General features: G+C 48.4%; 1 protein-coding gene and 1 long non-coding RNA gene across 2 annotated transcripts in view; both read right to left on the bottom strand.

Moving 5' to 3' along the window:
- Window positions 1-659: 659 nt before the first annotated feature.
- On the bottom strand, window positions 660-3,876 carry LOC113626873 (uncharacterized). The gene is made up of 2 exons (XR_003435314.1): window positions 3,647-3,876; window positions 660-867 (listed from the first exon to the last, which is right to left on the bottom strand). It is a non-coding gene; the product is annotated as an uncharacterized LOC113626873 (long non-coding RNA).
- A 1,253-nt stretch (window positions 3,877-5,129) lies between these two features.
- Window positions 5,130-14,937, bottom strand: part of LOC113626871 (glyoxylate/hydroxypyruvate reductase B-like) — a 22,837-nt gene continuing 13,029 nt past the window's right edge. The window contains 6 exon segments of the mRNA XM_027118842.1: window positions 5,130-5,338; window positions 9,251-9,344; window positions 10,787-10,801; window positions 10,804-10,964; window positions 12,430-12,601; window positions 14,338-14,719. Coding sequence (XP_026974643.1) covers window positions 5,182-5,338; window positions 9,251-9,344; window positions 10,787-10,801; window positions 10,804-10,964; window positions 12,430-12,601; window positions 14,338-14,719 — 981 coding nt within the window. The 3' untranslated portion in view covers window positions 5,130-5,181.

Genomic DNA, 14,937 nt, shown 5'->3' with positions numbered 1-14,937 from the left:
AAAAAAAAAAAAAGTACAATTCGGTGGTTTCTAGTATATACAGTGTATTTTTTTCTATCAAGAACCATTCATTACATAAACTCTCACAGTACAGGTATATTTCAGAGATATTGCAGGTTCATTCCAGACCATCGCAATACAGCAAATATCACAATAAAGTGAGTCACATGCATTTTTTGGTTTCTCAGTGCATATAAAAGTTATGTTTACACTATACTGTAGTCTATTAAAGTGTGCAATAACAATGTCTAAAAACAATATACATACCTTAATTAAAAATATTGCTAAAAAATGCTAACATCACCTGCTAATGCAGGGTTGTCATAAACCTTCTGTTTGTAAAAAAGACGGTATCCGGGAAATGCAGTAAAACAAGGTATGCCTGTGTATCTACACATATCTGTGTTACACACACACACACACACACACACACACACACACACACACACACACACTGAATGGACATTACCATATTAGAATTTGATAACAGATACGACATCCCGTAAATTTTGTTTTCTTTTTTCTCCGGCCGCACTGTGCGGCATGTGGGATCTTAGTTCCCCAACCAGGGATCGAACCCACACCCCCTGCAGCGGAGGGTTAACCACTGGAAGTGCACAGTCTTAACCACTGGACTGCCAGGAAGTCCCCTAGTGTAATTTTTTTTAAAGGTAAAAATTCTGTGGTTCCAGTGTATCTAGTCCCACCGCTACAGACCGTGTCCCCTCCAATATTGAAAAGGAAGGGCTGGAGAGCTGCCGCCTTTTGGACCCTCACACCCACCGAGATTCTCAAGTGGCTCATCGCTACTACTCTATACTTACCAAGTGAGAGCCCAAGGAAGGACCTTCATACCAAAACTTCTTCCTATGGGGAGAAAATAAGAACTATGCTGGATACTGACGGCAAATCAAATAACAAACAGTTACAAAAGCTAACGTCGTAACTGTTTCTAAGGGGCTAGCCCTGGACATAGAAATTAGGTTACTAGGGGCCTAAAAGATTTAGATACCCAATGAACAGCAGCACGGGTTGTGGGGACAGACAGACAACAGTTTCAGTTCAAGCCCGTAACTTTTACCTAAAGTCTACCTCTAGTCCCAAAGGTAGAGAATGAGGACCTTAAAAACACACCTACCAAACTGCACATGAGCACTGTCCTCTACTGAACAAAGCTGTTTCCCAGGGGAGGGTTAAGGACTGATACCGCCACACATCAACTGGGACTGAACAGCTAAGTAAACAGAAGGCAGATGGGGGATCCAGGCCCCTCGCTATTGCAGACAAGCAAGGTAAGGAAGTGAGAATGATTCGTGTGCTAGTGGATTAAGGCTGGAGATCAGTACAAACTTAAGTTTCACTTACTACAGCTACAGGTGGTGACACACAGAAACGTTTGTAGATAAGCACAGACACAGGGATTAACATAAACACTATTTTTTTTTTGCTTTGCCAGCTGAAAGGGTCTAAAAGACAGACACCCCAGTAGCAATAAACATACTAAGCTCTCAGATCATGGTTTCTGACCCCTGTTTCCAATCAAGGAACCACAGCTCCTTGGAGAAATGGCTGATTCTAGGGCCGAGGCATCCTGTGGTGCCAGAAAGTAAGGAAGTGCTAAAAAAAAAAAAAAAAAAAAGTTTTCTAATTTAAAAACTACTTCAAAACCCCATAACAACGGGGTGTGTCAAAGGGATATAGGAGCCACCTGAAAGAGCTCGCAATGGTCAAAGCTGGAACAACTCGAGCAAAATTAAGTAGTACTGGATTATAACCCGTGAGTCCATCCTGCTGAGTTAATAAATGAAGAGACACACCTCCCCTGCAAAATTTTGAATAATTCATGAATTTCGAATAATTCCCCACTCCTTAGGTGTGAGCTGCATATGGTGACTTTCCCCCCAAAGAAGACAGTATGGAATTGGGGGGCCGGGCAGTAACTTTACAGTGGATAAACCTGACAGACACAGATGACCGCAGTCAATCAAGACCAGCATCAACAGTGATACACCATGTTGAGAGCATGTGTGTGTCCACAGGATGTGATGAAATGGCGCTTCACACCTGTGGTTTTTCTCCCCCAAACCAAACCCCAGTATCCTCAAGAGAAAAACATCACGCCAATCCCAACAAAAGGGCATCCTACAAAATATCTAACCGGTACTCTTCAAGCTGTCAAGGTCATCAAAACAGGGACAGTTAGAAACTGCCACAGTCAAGAGGAGCCTAAAAAGATGACGACTAAATGTAATGCGGTCCCTGGATGGGATACTGGAACAGAAAAAAGACGTTAGGGAAAAACTAAGGAAACGTGAATAAGACATGGCCTTTAGTTAATAATAATGTATCAATGCTGGTTCATCAATTGTAACAAATGTGCTGCACTAACATAAGAGGTTAATAGAAGGAAAACTGAGTGTGCTTACATGGGAACTCTACTCATCTTTGCCAATTTTTCTGTAAACCTTAAACTTTTAAAAAAGTGTATTAAAACAAAAACATACATATATACATATCTACAATTAAATGAAAATGATATGAAGTCAATATATTTTGTTATACTTATGTCTCGTCATAAAAAAACCTATCGTGACAAGCTTTCTTTATTCCTCAAATTAACCCCACAGAGAAAGCACTAATATGGAAAGGAAATTCTTCCTTCTCTCTTTACGTGATGCAACTACTCTCCCGAAAAACGCTTCTAGTAACAAGAATCATCATCCTTCAGTATCTGTGGGGAATTGGTTACAAGACCCCAAAGATACCAAAACTGGAGGATGCTCAACGCGCTGTATTTGCATATAACCTCCGCACACCCTCCCGGATACATTAACTCATCTCTAGGTTACTTAATGCTACGTAAAGAGTTGCCAGCAAGGCAACTTCAGGTTTTGTGTTTTAGAACTTTCTGGAGTTTTTTCGGAACATTTTCAATTCAAGGTTGGTTGAACCCGAGGATTGGGAACCTCGGACCCAGAGTGGACTGTAAATGTATACATCACTTTGCTTCATAAATTCATGACGCACTCTTAGCTTTTAGGAGACTTAGAACTTTACCGTCACAGCTGTGTGAAAGAACAGAAAAAAGGCTGGGTGGGAAAAACGTTAACTGTCAGAGGTGGGCTCCCTGGTGAGCTTTCAACAGCCATTAACCTAACAGGCAGCGGCTGCGCTTACTGACACGGCTGGGAGCTCTGGCGCCGGCCAATGCGTCGGCGGTGGAACCCCTGCGGAGCCCCCGCCCGCGGAGCCTCCCGCTCCACGGAGCTCCCCGCCCGCGGACGCCCCGCCCCGCCGAGCCTCCTGCCCACGGAGCCCCCCGCCCCGCCGAGCTTCCCGCCCGCGGAGCCCCCACCCCGCCGAGCCTCCCGCCCGCCGAGCCCCCCGCCCCGCCGAGCCTCCTGCCCGCGAAGCCCCCGCCCCGCCGAGCCTCCCGCCCGCGGAGCCCCCCGCCCCACCGAGCCACCGCCCCGCCGAGCCTCCCGCCCGCGGAGCCCCCCCCCCCGCCGAGCCTCCCGCCAGCGGACCCCCCGCCCCGCCGAGCCTCCCGCCCGCGGACCCCCCGCCCCGCCAAGCCTCCCACCCGCGAAGCCCCCATCCCGGGCCACCGTCCCCGGAGCCCCCGCCCCCACTGGGGTAACAGTACTTAGTTTTCGAAGCAAATTTCTTGAGTAGGTTCTTGCCGCAGAAGACAGGCGAGCTGTGCAGGCCTCGAGCGCCGCCCAGAAGGAGCCCCACGTGGAGACCCCCGGCCCCGCCGAGAGCCGCCCACATCTCAGCCGAGCGACGGCCTACCGCGTGACGCGAGGCGGGCTGAGGTTGGCAGTGAGACGTGGGGCGGGGAAACGCGGGGCGGAAAGACGTGCAAACGGAACGACGTGAGGCGGCTCGGGGCGACGTGGGGCGAGGCGACGTGCGAAGTCGCCGGGAGACTGTGGGCGGGACGAGAGGACGAGGCGGCATCTGGAGGACAGGTAGGCGGGACGTGAAGCGGCGGGGCGGAGCGACGTGCGGCTAGGGCCAGGGACAGGCGTGACGACGCGTGAGGGAGGGGTGGCTAGACACGGCGTGGGTGGGGTAGTAGGCGGGGCCGGGTGACGTGAAGGACGGGACGCCTGTGGGCGGGGCCAGACGACACGTGGTGGAGAGCGGGGCCTGATGACGTAACTGAGGAGCGGGGACGGGACGTGATGACGTTTGTGCGGGGGCAGGGCCAGCTGGCGCGTGGGCGGAACGAGTGGGCCACGCACTCGCCGTACTCCCACGGCGAGCTGGGTTCAGCCAGATGCCGCCGAGTGCAAGGGAGGTTGGGACTCTGTGGTGGGGAAGCGCACAAACCACCCGGATGCGGAGATTGCGGAGCGAGGAATACACTTTACGGAAACGCACGAAGCTAACAGAGTAGGGTGCATTTCAACTCCCTTGCCACAGAATATCGAATGAAGAGCAGGGAGGTAAGAGGTCTTAACTGGGTGGGCGTCCCGGAGCAGAGCTCCTTCTGCCTGCACCACTAGGAAGGACTGGAGTTTCTTCCTCTTTACGCTGCCAGTTCGTTTGCTCACTTCCTGTAATACCTCCTCACCAGTCTACGTGGAGAAAGACACAGCTTCCAAACTACTCCAGAAAGGAGGCATAGTCACCTCAGACCCCTCTTCATGGTCATCCCTGATAATTCCATACTGGGCATTGACAGTGGGGACTTTTTTTCCTATAGCAGCCCCAGCACTTAGAACAGGACTTGGCACATAGAAGGTGCTCAGTAATCCTTTTTTTTTTTTTATGATTGAAACAAAGGGATAGTGATTAGAGTATCAGGGGGACTATGTAATCCAATAAAGTATCAGAATTTATCAGGATCGAAAGCAACATAGCTCACTGGGAAATCCGTAGACCTAGTGCAGGCTTTTGGACTTTGGACAAGTAATTCTCTGTGCTCAGTTTCATTACGAATCGTAACAACATAACTTCCCTCATACAGCTGCCTTGAGGATGAAGTGAGAGTGTAAGGAAAGAATTTAACAAACTTTCAACGGGTGGTAACTATGATTACTATTCCTTAAGTTTTTCATCTAAGTAGTATTAATTCAATCTATATAATGGACTCTTAACATACAAAGTAAGTGTTTTTTGTCCATTTAATCTGCCATGTTTTCATCCCATGGAATTCTCAGCCCACATAAATCATTTAAATAGCACTTCATTAGCAATAGGAAGGCCATTGAGAGAAGCCAGGATGCTTTCAACCAAAGTTTCCATTGTCTGTCGTCTTGCCTGATGAGTTGCACTTCCAGTGTGAGGTGTCAGAGTGACGTTCTTCAACTCCAACAAAGGATGGTCTCTGAAATGCAGATTAATTGAGGAAAACTATTCAGAGTTGTTTCATTTCTTTAATGTCATGTTATGGTTTCATATCCCCTACGCTGAGATGGGGAAGGCTGTGGGAGCCTTATGGCGTACTCTTAATGACACCTAGGTATGACCACTGCTCATCTAACCCTGGTTTGGGTGACCCAGCATTTCTGGGTGGAAAATACGTATCCTAACTGCACCCAGGCCATTAGTTCACAATTGCACAACATGCATGATGGATTAAATGACACTGACCCACAGGACAAGAAAGGGCCTTGGGGAATTAGGTGTTGATCTAGGCATCTTGGGACAAGCTGAATGTGCCTTTCATGGGAATAGCATTCAGAGGGGAAAGATTTATTAACTAGAATTAGCAGATTAGAGGGAGCGCTCGTCCAGGAAGAAGGCAAAGGATGGGAGTTAGCCTGGAAAGATAATGAGGTTTTAGTGAAGTGGGTCAGGCAGACTCAAGCATAATGATGGATAATATTAGCACCCAGGATTGGGAAAGTGCTATGACCTGGCCCAGCAGGCATCCTGACTATTTTAATAGAGGCCAAAGTAGACATGTGGCAGTGGTCCCCCATCATAGATACTGAGGCTCAAGGGGCACACCCTTGAGAATCTTACAGACCCCAAACCTATGGAAGTTCTCTGGGGGCACCTGTAATTTATATCAATGCAGTTTGACTGCCCTCACCTCCAGGAATGACTGAAGTAAGACATATCCTGTGGTACAGTTAGCAGTGGTAGAAACTATTCTGAAAAACACTCATCCTCCCCTTATGAAGGAGGTGGGTCCTACTATATAACATCACACGCTGGAAAACAGTACAAGGGTGCGAACTGAGACAGGGTGACTGGCTTTGTCCCAACTGACTTGGAACCCAGAAAGAACTGAATCACGGCCAACTGTACAATACCTGCCCATAATAATATCTGGTGTATAGGCAAGAGAGAATTTTGTTGAGAAGGCCTAGCAAATACCTCTGCAATTGTTATTGATTTGTTATGTAATGAAACTGCATTGTACCACGACAATGCTGCAATATGGTATAACACTGGCATTGTTGGTAAGATTTAAGTACCTCATGTAAATAAGTCAGATGATAATACTGACATTGACGATCAATGGGAAATGACTGGCCTGAGGAAATACTGGATTTAGGTCAATACCAGCTAATTTATATACTAAATAGTGCTACACAAGTTCATCATAATGTACAAATAGTGGTAGATCAAGAGGTTGGGGGGAACAAGTAATCATATTGGTACAAAAATACAATGGGTTAGTTTCTTTAAATCTATCCCTGCCCCACATTGGCTCCTCCAAATGTTAGGCGAAGTCATACTGTATCTGTCATATAAATACTGTAATAAATGTAGATAATCCAATAAACACCATTTTGCTCTGAGACAGCTAAGGCCAAGGGCCAGTGGCTGGCCTGTGTAGTAAAGAATTAACTCAGCAGGCAGGCTTGGAGTTCTTGAACCCTGCACATTCCAAAGATAGGACTGGCCTTTGACTGGCCTCTGGAAGATAACCTGTGAGCCCTTGAGATATACTGCCTGGTAAGAGTGTCTTATACTTGGGGCCTTGAGCAAAGCCAGATAGTTTATGCTAGTGATTTAATTTGTGGTGAATACCTGTTTTTGTTCGCCTAGGGCTCTAGGCCAATCTGTATCAGTTTGACCTCTGCAGGGTCTGGAGACTACGAAGCCACTGTCAGACATGTGGGCACTCCACACCTACATGACCGACCCCCTGATACCAACACTGGGATGAGCTTCCCTGGTTGGAAATACTTAACGTGTGTCGTCACACACCATTGCTGGAGGTGGTAGCACTGTCCACACAACTCCATTGGGGGGACAACTGGAAGTGCAAGCCTGGTTCTCCTCGACTCCCCTATGAGTTTTCTCCCTTTGCTGATTTTAAACTATATCATTTCACTGTAATAAGCTGTAACTGTGAGTAGAAAAGCTTTTCTGAGTTCTGTGAGTCTTGCTAGCAAATCATTAAGGCTGAAGGTGATCTTGGGGACTCCTGGCGCTATTGGCAAATGAAGTTTTTCTTTTTAAAATAATATACAGGGGGCTTCCCTGGTGGCGCAGTGGTTGAGAGTCCACCTGCCGATGCAGGGGACGCAGGGTCGTGCCCCGGTCCGGGAGAATCCCACATGCCACGGAGCGGCTGGGCCCGTGAGCCATGGCCGCTGAGCCTGTGCTCCGCAACGGGAGAGGCCACAGCAGTGACAGGCCTGCATACCGCAAAAAAAAAAAAAACCACAGTAAATCCTTTTGTAAAGCAAAGAATACTTATGTAGTATGACTAAATAACCACAGGTTTCCGACTTTTTAAATTACTTTTTTCATGGTAAGTGGCATCAAAATGTCTCCCTGAAAAACCAAGATGAAAACTCAGACCTATCTGATAAATATACAGATTAGAAATTAACATGGGATCTGAATATAAGTTATTCATAAAATAGTTGTTAAACCTCTTGGCCACAAGAATGATTTCACATGGGACACTGGGAGTGCATCACCTATTAGAATAAACTAAGCTTTGGGATATAACCCTAGTATTTGCCTTGTGACTTGTGAGTAAAAGTTCATTTTAGCAGGCGACAGGGGTGATAACATGACTTCTCCATTTTTGAGTAAGTTGACAACTGTCTACAATGGTCATGCTTCTTCATTTATATTGAAATTATTTTCTGTTCTAAATTAGTTGCTCTCTTATTTGGTCTTTACGCTCTTAAAAATTGAGACCCCCAAAGAACATGTGTTTATGAGGGTTATGCCTATCAACATTTATTGTATTAGAAATTAAAACTGAAAAAAATTTAATACAATCATACAGAAGCACACATTTCATTAGCTGTCAGAGTGATGATGTCATCACATGTCCTTAAGTCTCTGGAAGACTCCACGGTACACTTGTGTGAGAAAACATGAGTGGAAATAAATAACGTCTTACAGTATCATGAAAATAGTTTTGACTTGGGAGCTCCTCTCTAGTTGCTAGACAGGATGCTAACTGATTCATGAATTATTAAATAAATCCAGTTAGACCTTTAAAAAGAAAAAAAAATTAGTTTTGACTTCACAGACCCCCTGAAAGGGTCTCCAGACCACATTTTGAGAAACTCTGCTCTGAATAAATTATTGTTTTTCTCAGAAATGTCTGTAAGTTCTATGACCAATCTTGATAAACTTAGGTATTAAATTTGGTCATAATGTCAAACATTCATCTGACAGTAATTTGCTTACTGGATAGAAATCAAAGCTGGAGGAATCAAAGCTAGGAATAGCTGGTTTAATGAATGACAGCATCAAGATTCCAAATAAGTGACAGACCAAGACTCCAGTCCCAACAGGCTGGATCACTGGGTCAAAACACACAAGCAAATGAAATTAAATACAAATAAATGTAAAATTCCACACATAAACTTAAAAAACAATTGAGAGAATAACAATTTCAATTTTAGCTGACTAAAAACTTAACGAGTTAAGGTGCAGTGAGGCTTTGAGGAAGGGTGCTGCCAACACAGCCTTTGTGTAATTTCTCTACAGTGGTCAGGCCACAACATGAATACTGTGTGCCATTCTCAGGAGCACATTTTCAAAGGACTGTAAAATCTAAAGTGCTGGAAGGCAAGGTGTCTGGAAATGACATCATTTCGGCTGCAACTGAAGGATAGGAAGATACTTAGCCTCAAAAAAAAAGAGACTAAGATGAAATGTAGTGGTTGTCTTAAAACACATGAAGGTTTGTAAAGAGGAGAATAATCAGAGCTCGCCTTTGATGCTGCAGAAGGCAAACCAGGGTCGGTGGGTAAAGGGAGGACTACTTGGCTTGATCTGAGAACGGCTGTCCTGTGCAGTCTCCATCCACGGCAGGGGTTCTGGGTACGTCACATCCAGTGCTGCTGCTTTAATGACCCCGGTCTGAAGGGCTTCCACCAGGGCGTCTTGATCAACTAACAGACCTGGGTGGACGAGACCCCTCCTCGGTAGGTCCCACAGACAGTGCACTCTGGTCACATTCACTACTGTTCAAACATGTCTTGATCTTGTCACAGGTTTGACAGCATGTGAACTTCATTCTGCCATTTCGTTCTCAGACACTGAGAGCCTGCTACATGCCAGGCGGCGCACTAAACCCTTTACAGATGCTGTCTCGCCACCTCCTCCACTTACCCAGCAAAAGTCAATACTCTTTTTACACGTGAGGCTTGTAGGTTACATGCTCAGCCAAAGTCACGTGCTTCTAAAGCATCTACCCAGATCCGAGGCCAGGTCTGTCTGACCCTGAGCCTGGGCCCTGCCACTTCACCACACCGCCTCCCAAAGCCACCGCAGGGTTCCAGGAAACAGCCCCCAGATAGTAGTTTTAGGTACACATTAAAAAACCAAACAGCCACAAACATCACCCATAACTGCATTTCAAATACAAGATAGCAGCAGCAGCTGAGAAGGAAACCCCTTCCTCCCAGCAGAGATCTTCAAGGAACCTCCTTCCCACTGGCGTGCTGAGCCGCCCTACAGGTCAAGACACAGCACCCAGCCTGCCTGTGCTGCTGGTGGAGAAACCTAGTCCCAAGCTCCTACCTGGGGTGTTTGTTTTTCCAGAATCTTTACTTCGTCACCGACCTCTGACATTACCAAAAGCATATAATGCACTGGTCCTTCCTGCTCATCTACAGGGTCTGAATTTTCAGAAAACCTTCAAGCATACTAGCTTGGCCCTGTGGGGTTTCACGGCAAGCCCTGTTTTCCTTGTTTTACAGATGAGACACAGGTGGCTGCTGGTGACGCCAGCTCTCACATGTCTTCTGCCCCTGATCCCAAGGGCAAGCCGCCTGCACGTTTGAGGCCAGCACCGATCCTCCCGTGTGCTGGCACCCCCAGCGTCGAGCACTCCGATGCTTTCTTCTTCACAAATGCCACACCAACGCACCAGAAAATCTGGTTATCGCGCGGGGCCTAAAGCCGCCTGTGTGGAAACACACAAAGCTCTACGAAAATGTCAGAGAACCAACCAAACAAACTAACACAAAGTTATTTTTTTAAACTGAGGCTCTGAAAATTCATCCCCATAAATTTTGCTTGATTATACGTGGAAGGTCAAACTGATTCTGCTACCTGAGGAGATGCCCGTACTTGGATCTGAAAACCCCACAGTGTACGATTCTCATTCTTTTTGTTACTAATTTGAGGTTCAAAATGATGTGAAGACAAAAATCAGACGTATTTCTACATATAAAGTAAAACCCCTTTAACTCACCACCCAGCAGTCTAAGTGGATTTTTCAGACCATTCAGGGAAAAGCTTGCCTGGGAATGCTGAGAGGATGGCCATGGCTGGGGGCGGGGCCCTCCTGCACAGCCCCCACAGCCCCCCAGCCTCCACACAGCGGTGGAGCGCGCACCGCTGCCGATGTTGAGAGAGTAGCAGTGCGCTCCATCGCACTCAGCTCGCGCTTCCCGATCAGGCCCCGGGCCTGGGGCGTCAGGCTCACAGCCAACATCACAAAGTCCGATCGCTGAAGCAGGTCATCCAGCCTCTCACAGCAAGTGGCCCCAATGGCTTCCTCCTCCTCCGATTTTCTATGAAGGGAACAAGGGAGAAAAACCACGTTCTCTAGTTAGAAATTCATCAACTCCCGGAAGGAGTTTCTGAGAGGAGCCATGGACTCAGTCTGTCCTCCCGTGGGCCAGACCCCCACCTGGGTCCAGAGGCGGCTGGACCCCGAGGCCAGGGCTCACCCATGGAAACGCCGTGGGCGTCTCTGGGTGCTCTGAGCCCCGTGTCTGTGGGGTGTCACACCAGACTGCGAGCCCCTTGAGGTCAGGAGCTTCCTCTCACTCAACTTTGAGCCCCCAGAGTCTGGTACAAGCCCGATGGTGTCAGACATGCTTTCAGTGACGTCCAGCATTGCTGCATATGAGCAAACATATCAGAATTTCCAGAGAAAAATAACAAAACGGGAGAGAGCCTGGGAGTGCCATCTGTTCAACAGAGAGCAAGGATCCAAGGGTCTGGTGCGGGCAGGATTGAGTGCTCTGTTTTGGGTCCAATCCTAACTCCTGCTCTGGGCACCCCAGACAGCTGTCAACAGAAATTCAACAGAAATTCCAAGCTCCAGGAGGTCACAGCATCCCTGGTAGCCGCTACTGCCCTACAAATATGGAATACAAAAATACATGAATTCTTTCTACACATCTTGGCCACAGAGCACCTGAAGGAAAGAGGAACGGCCAGCACACGCTGCCACTGTGAAAGCCCTGCCCACCTCACACGCCTTGTCCTGGCCTCTGCGGCGGCCCTCACCGCACTGGGAGCGGTGACAGCTACCGAAGCCTCGCCACTATCCACTGTGCAAACAGGGTGACTGAAAAGAGGGCAGTCCTGATGTGAAGTCTCCCAGCTCACCCTGCCTCTGGGAGTGGAAATCTATTCCGTGGCAACAGAAGCCACTGAAAGGCTGCGAACAGCGCCATCATCTGGCCGGTCTGCAGACGGGGCTGAAGTTCGAGAGCAGAGAGCAGCCCCTTAGAGGGTAGGGCAGGTGAGAAAGGCCGGGGCCTAGGCCGGTGGCAGGTGGCAGCGATGAAGTGAGAGTGAACAGGCAGGTCTGAGGGTTGTTCTGAGACAAAATTAACAGGACTGGGTGTTGGGCTGAATGCTGCTGGTGGAGTATGAGGAAGAGGGTTTCAGACTGAATACTGGGGGGGGAAGCATACACCTGTGTGTTATGTGTGTTCAAGTGTGGACAGCATCTCCCATGACCAGAAAGAATCACTGTACAAACTGAAACAGAGCACAGCTGTAGGTGAGCCAAAATCTCTTTTCTCTCTGGTGAAATTTTTTAAATGAAGAGAAGATTATCTGCTGCATTTCTGGGTGATCATAAAAACACAACAGTCCCTTCCTTGATCATCAGTCCTTTTTGGAGAAACAGAATAGGGGAATTGTATGAAAAGTGGAGGAATAATATATCTAAACTATATTTAAGGCAGTGATGGTGCAAGTTCTGCTCAGTCAATTTCAAGTCCATTTTCTGAATTTTACCTGCGTTTCCTACTGCGGTAGAGAATCTCCATTTCAAATGCTCTGGCCCTCTGAGCGATCTTACAGCCAATGCTCCCCACGCTGATAATTCCCAGAGTGGTCCCTGTCACTTCTTAACCCACCCAGTTTGTAGAAAAGTTCTCCGTATGTGGCGAAATGGCCAAATGATGACCTAAAATAAACACGATGCAGAGTGGGCAGTGCGGACAGCACCACACACAAAATCCCCACAACCCTCACTGGGCCGCCTGAAGGGGAGACGAGGCTACAGGAAGTCCAGGGCGGACCCTGGGCGCTCACTCATTCCTATCCGACAGCAAAATCTTTCTGCAAGGGAAGAATGACAGGAACAGGGCAGTTTCCTCATAACAAACCCCAGCCTCCTGGCAGAATGCTTTAAAAGAGCAACTTCTGGAACTTCCCTGGTGGTGCAGTGGTTAAGACTCCAGGCTCCCAATGCAGGGGGCCCGGGTTCGATCCCTTGTCAGGGAACTAGATCCCACATGCATGCCGCAACTAAGAGTTCATATGCCACAACTAAGGAGCCCATGTGCTGCAACTAAGGAGCAGGCGAGCCACAACTAAGGAGCCTGCCTGCCGTAACTAAGACCCAGTGCAACCAAATAAATAAATATTAAAAAAAAAAACCCAGCAACTTCTTTCACATTAAGGGAGGATTTCTGGTTAAAATTTGTTGGTTTTGGGGCTTCCCTGGTGGCACAGTGGTTGAGAGTCCGCCTGCCAATGCAGGGGACACGGGTTCGTGTCCCAGTCCGGGAAGATCCCGCATGCCGCGGAGCGGCTGGGCCCGTGAGCCATGGCCACTGAGCCTGCGCGTCCGGAGCCTGTGCTCCGCAACGGGAGAGGCCACAACAGTGAGAGGCCCGCATACCGCAAAAAAAAAAAAAAAAAATTTGTTGGTTTTGGTGTGTGCAAGTGTCTGTACATTTGTTACTACATGTATGTGTATGTGTGTGTGACTGTGCATATGTTTGTGTGTGCATGTGTGTGTGTGTCTGTGAGTGTGCACACGTGAACCAGCAGTTAGAAACAGAACCGGCTCGGACTTCCCTGGTGGTGCAGTGGTTAAGAATCCTCCTGCCAATGCAGGGGACAGGGGTTCAATCCCTGGTCCGGGAAGATCCCACATGCCGTGGAGCAACTAAGTCCATGCACCACGACTACTGAGCCTGCGCTCTAGAGCCCGCAAGCCACAACTACTGTGCCCGTGTGCCACAACTACTGAAGCCCACGCGCCTAGAGCCCGTGCTCCACAACAAGAGAAGCCACCGCAGTGAGAAGCCCGCGCACCGCAGTAAAGAGTAGACTCCGCTTGCCGCAGCTAGAGAAAGCCCGCGGGCAGCAACAAAGACCCAACGCAGCCAAAAATTAAAAATTAAAATTAAAATATTGGAAAAAAGAAAAAGAAACAGAACCTGCTTGGTTCTTGCCTCCTTTCCTCAAGCCCCTTCACCCCAGAGCTCCACCAGGACGACGGCCAAGTGCTGAAGTGCTGCGCTGCTCCTCGCGGGGCGTGCCCAGCCAGGTCCAGTGTGTGGGGAGCTGGGGTTCTGCCTGCTCACTTGGGGGCCTTCACCCCAGGGTAGCATGCTGAACGGCCAGTGAACTACTCCAAGGGCATTTCCGCAGTGGTGCTGAAAGTACTTCACACGTTGCGTAGTTAGTGGAATTTGGTGGAGGAGAAAACAGTGTATCAGACAGATCACGTGGACTGCATGTGCCTGGGTGCCAAGCTTGGCCCTGACTAGGCTGAAACAACCAAAAGTGGCTCCAAGTCCAGGGCAACAAAGTCCTGGACGCAGTGTGAAGAGATCAGGGCCTTATCAGGTGTGATATTAAGTATCTGTCATCTGATCTCTGGAAAACAAGCGTCTCCTGCCTGTTTACCTTCCACGACTCTCCGAGCTGTGGCCAGCAGCAAGGCCATCCCCAGGTCTGCCGTGGGGTTGGAAACGGCGTGTGGCGTGTTGGCCGCCTTCACACCAGAGCTGGCAACGAGTCCCGGGTCCAGGTGGTCCGGCCCCGCCCCTACGCCAGCGACGATCTTCAAGCAGGGCGGGGTGCGCAGCTCCTGGCTAATGGCCGGCCTTCCGCCCCAGACGTACACGGCTCGGGTCTTTGGACCCAGCTGTGTTTTATTTTCCAAAAATTCTTGCATGGTAATGAGATTAAAGCGTTTCTGCAGGTCTCCAGCATGATCTTCACATATGCCACACTGTCCTTCAAGTCCAGACACCAAAACTCCAGGTAGGTCCTGATCGCCTGTGGCCTGCAGAAAGATAGATGCAATTTCTGCTGTCAAAGAGTCTTCAAGAGAACAACCCATATGCTCTTCTACTGCTCTTTAGATTTTCTAAATTACAACAGAACTGGAATTCATTTTATTTCCTGGAAAAATTCCTGTAAAACCTGTAACACAGCAGAGCTGGACTCTGAAGGTACCCATGCTCCCATCACTGCCACTTTCCTCCCCACCCGACGGGGGTC

This window comes from Aethalodelphis obliquidens, unplaced genomic scaffold (genome assembly GCF_003676395.1).
Source record: "Aethalodelphis obliquidens isolate GAN/ISIS:26980383/991018 unplaced genomic scaffold, ASM367639v1 scaffold19, whole genome shotgun sequence".
NCBI classification, from domain to species: Eukaryota; Metazoa; Chordata; class Mammalia; order Artiodactyla; family Delphinidae; genus Aethalodelphis; species Aethalodelphis obliquidens.
Note: the sequence above shows the minus strand (reverse complement) of the source record. Positions and strands in the feature narration are given on the sequence as shown.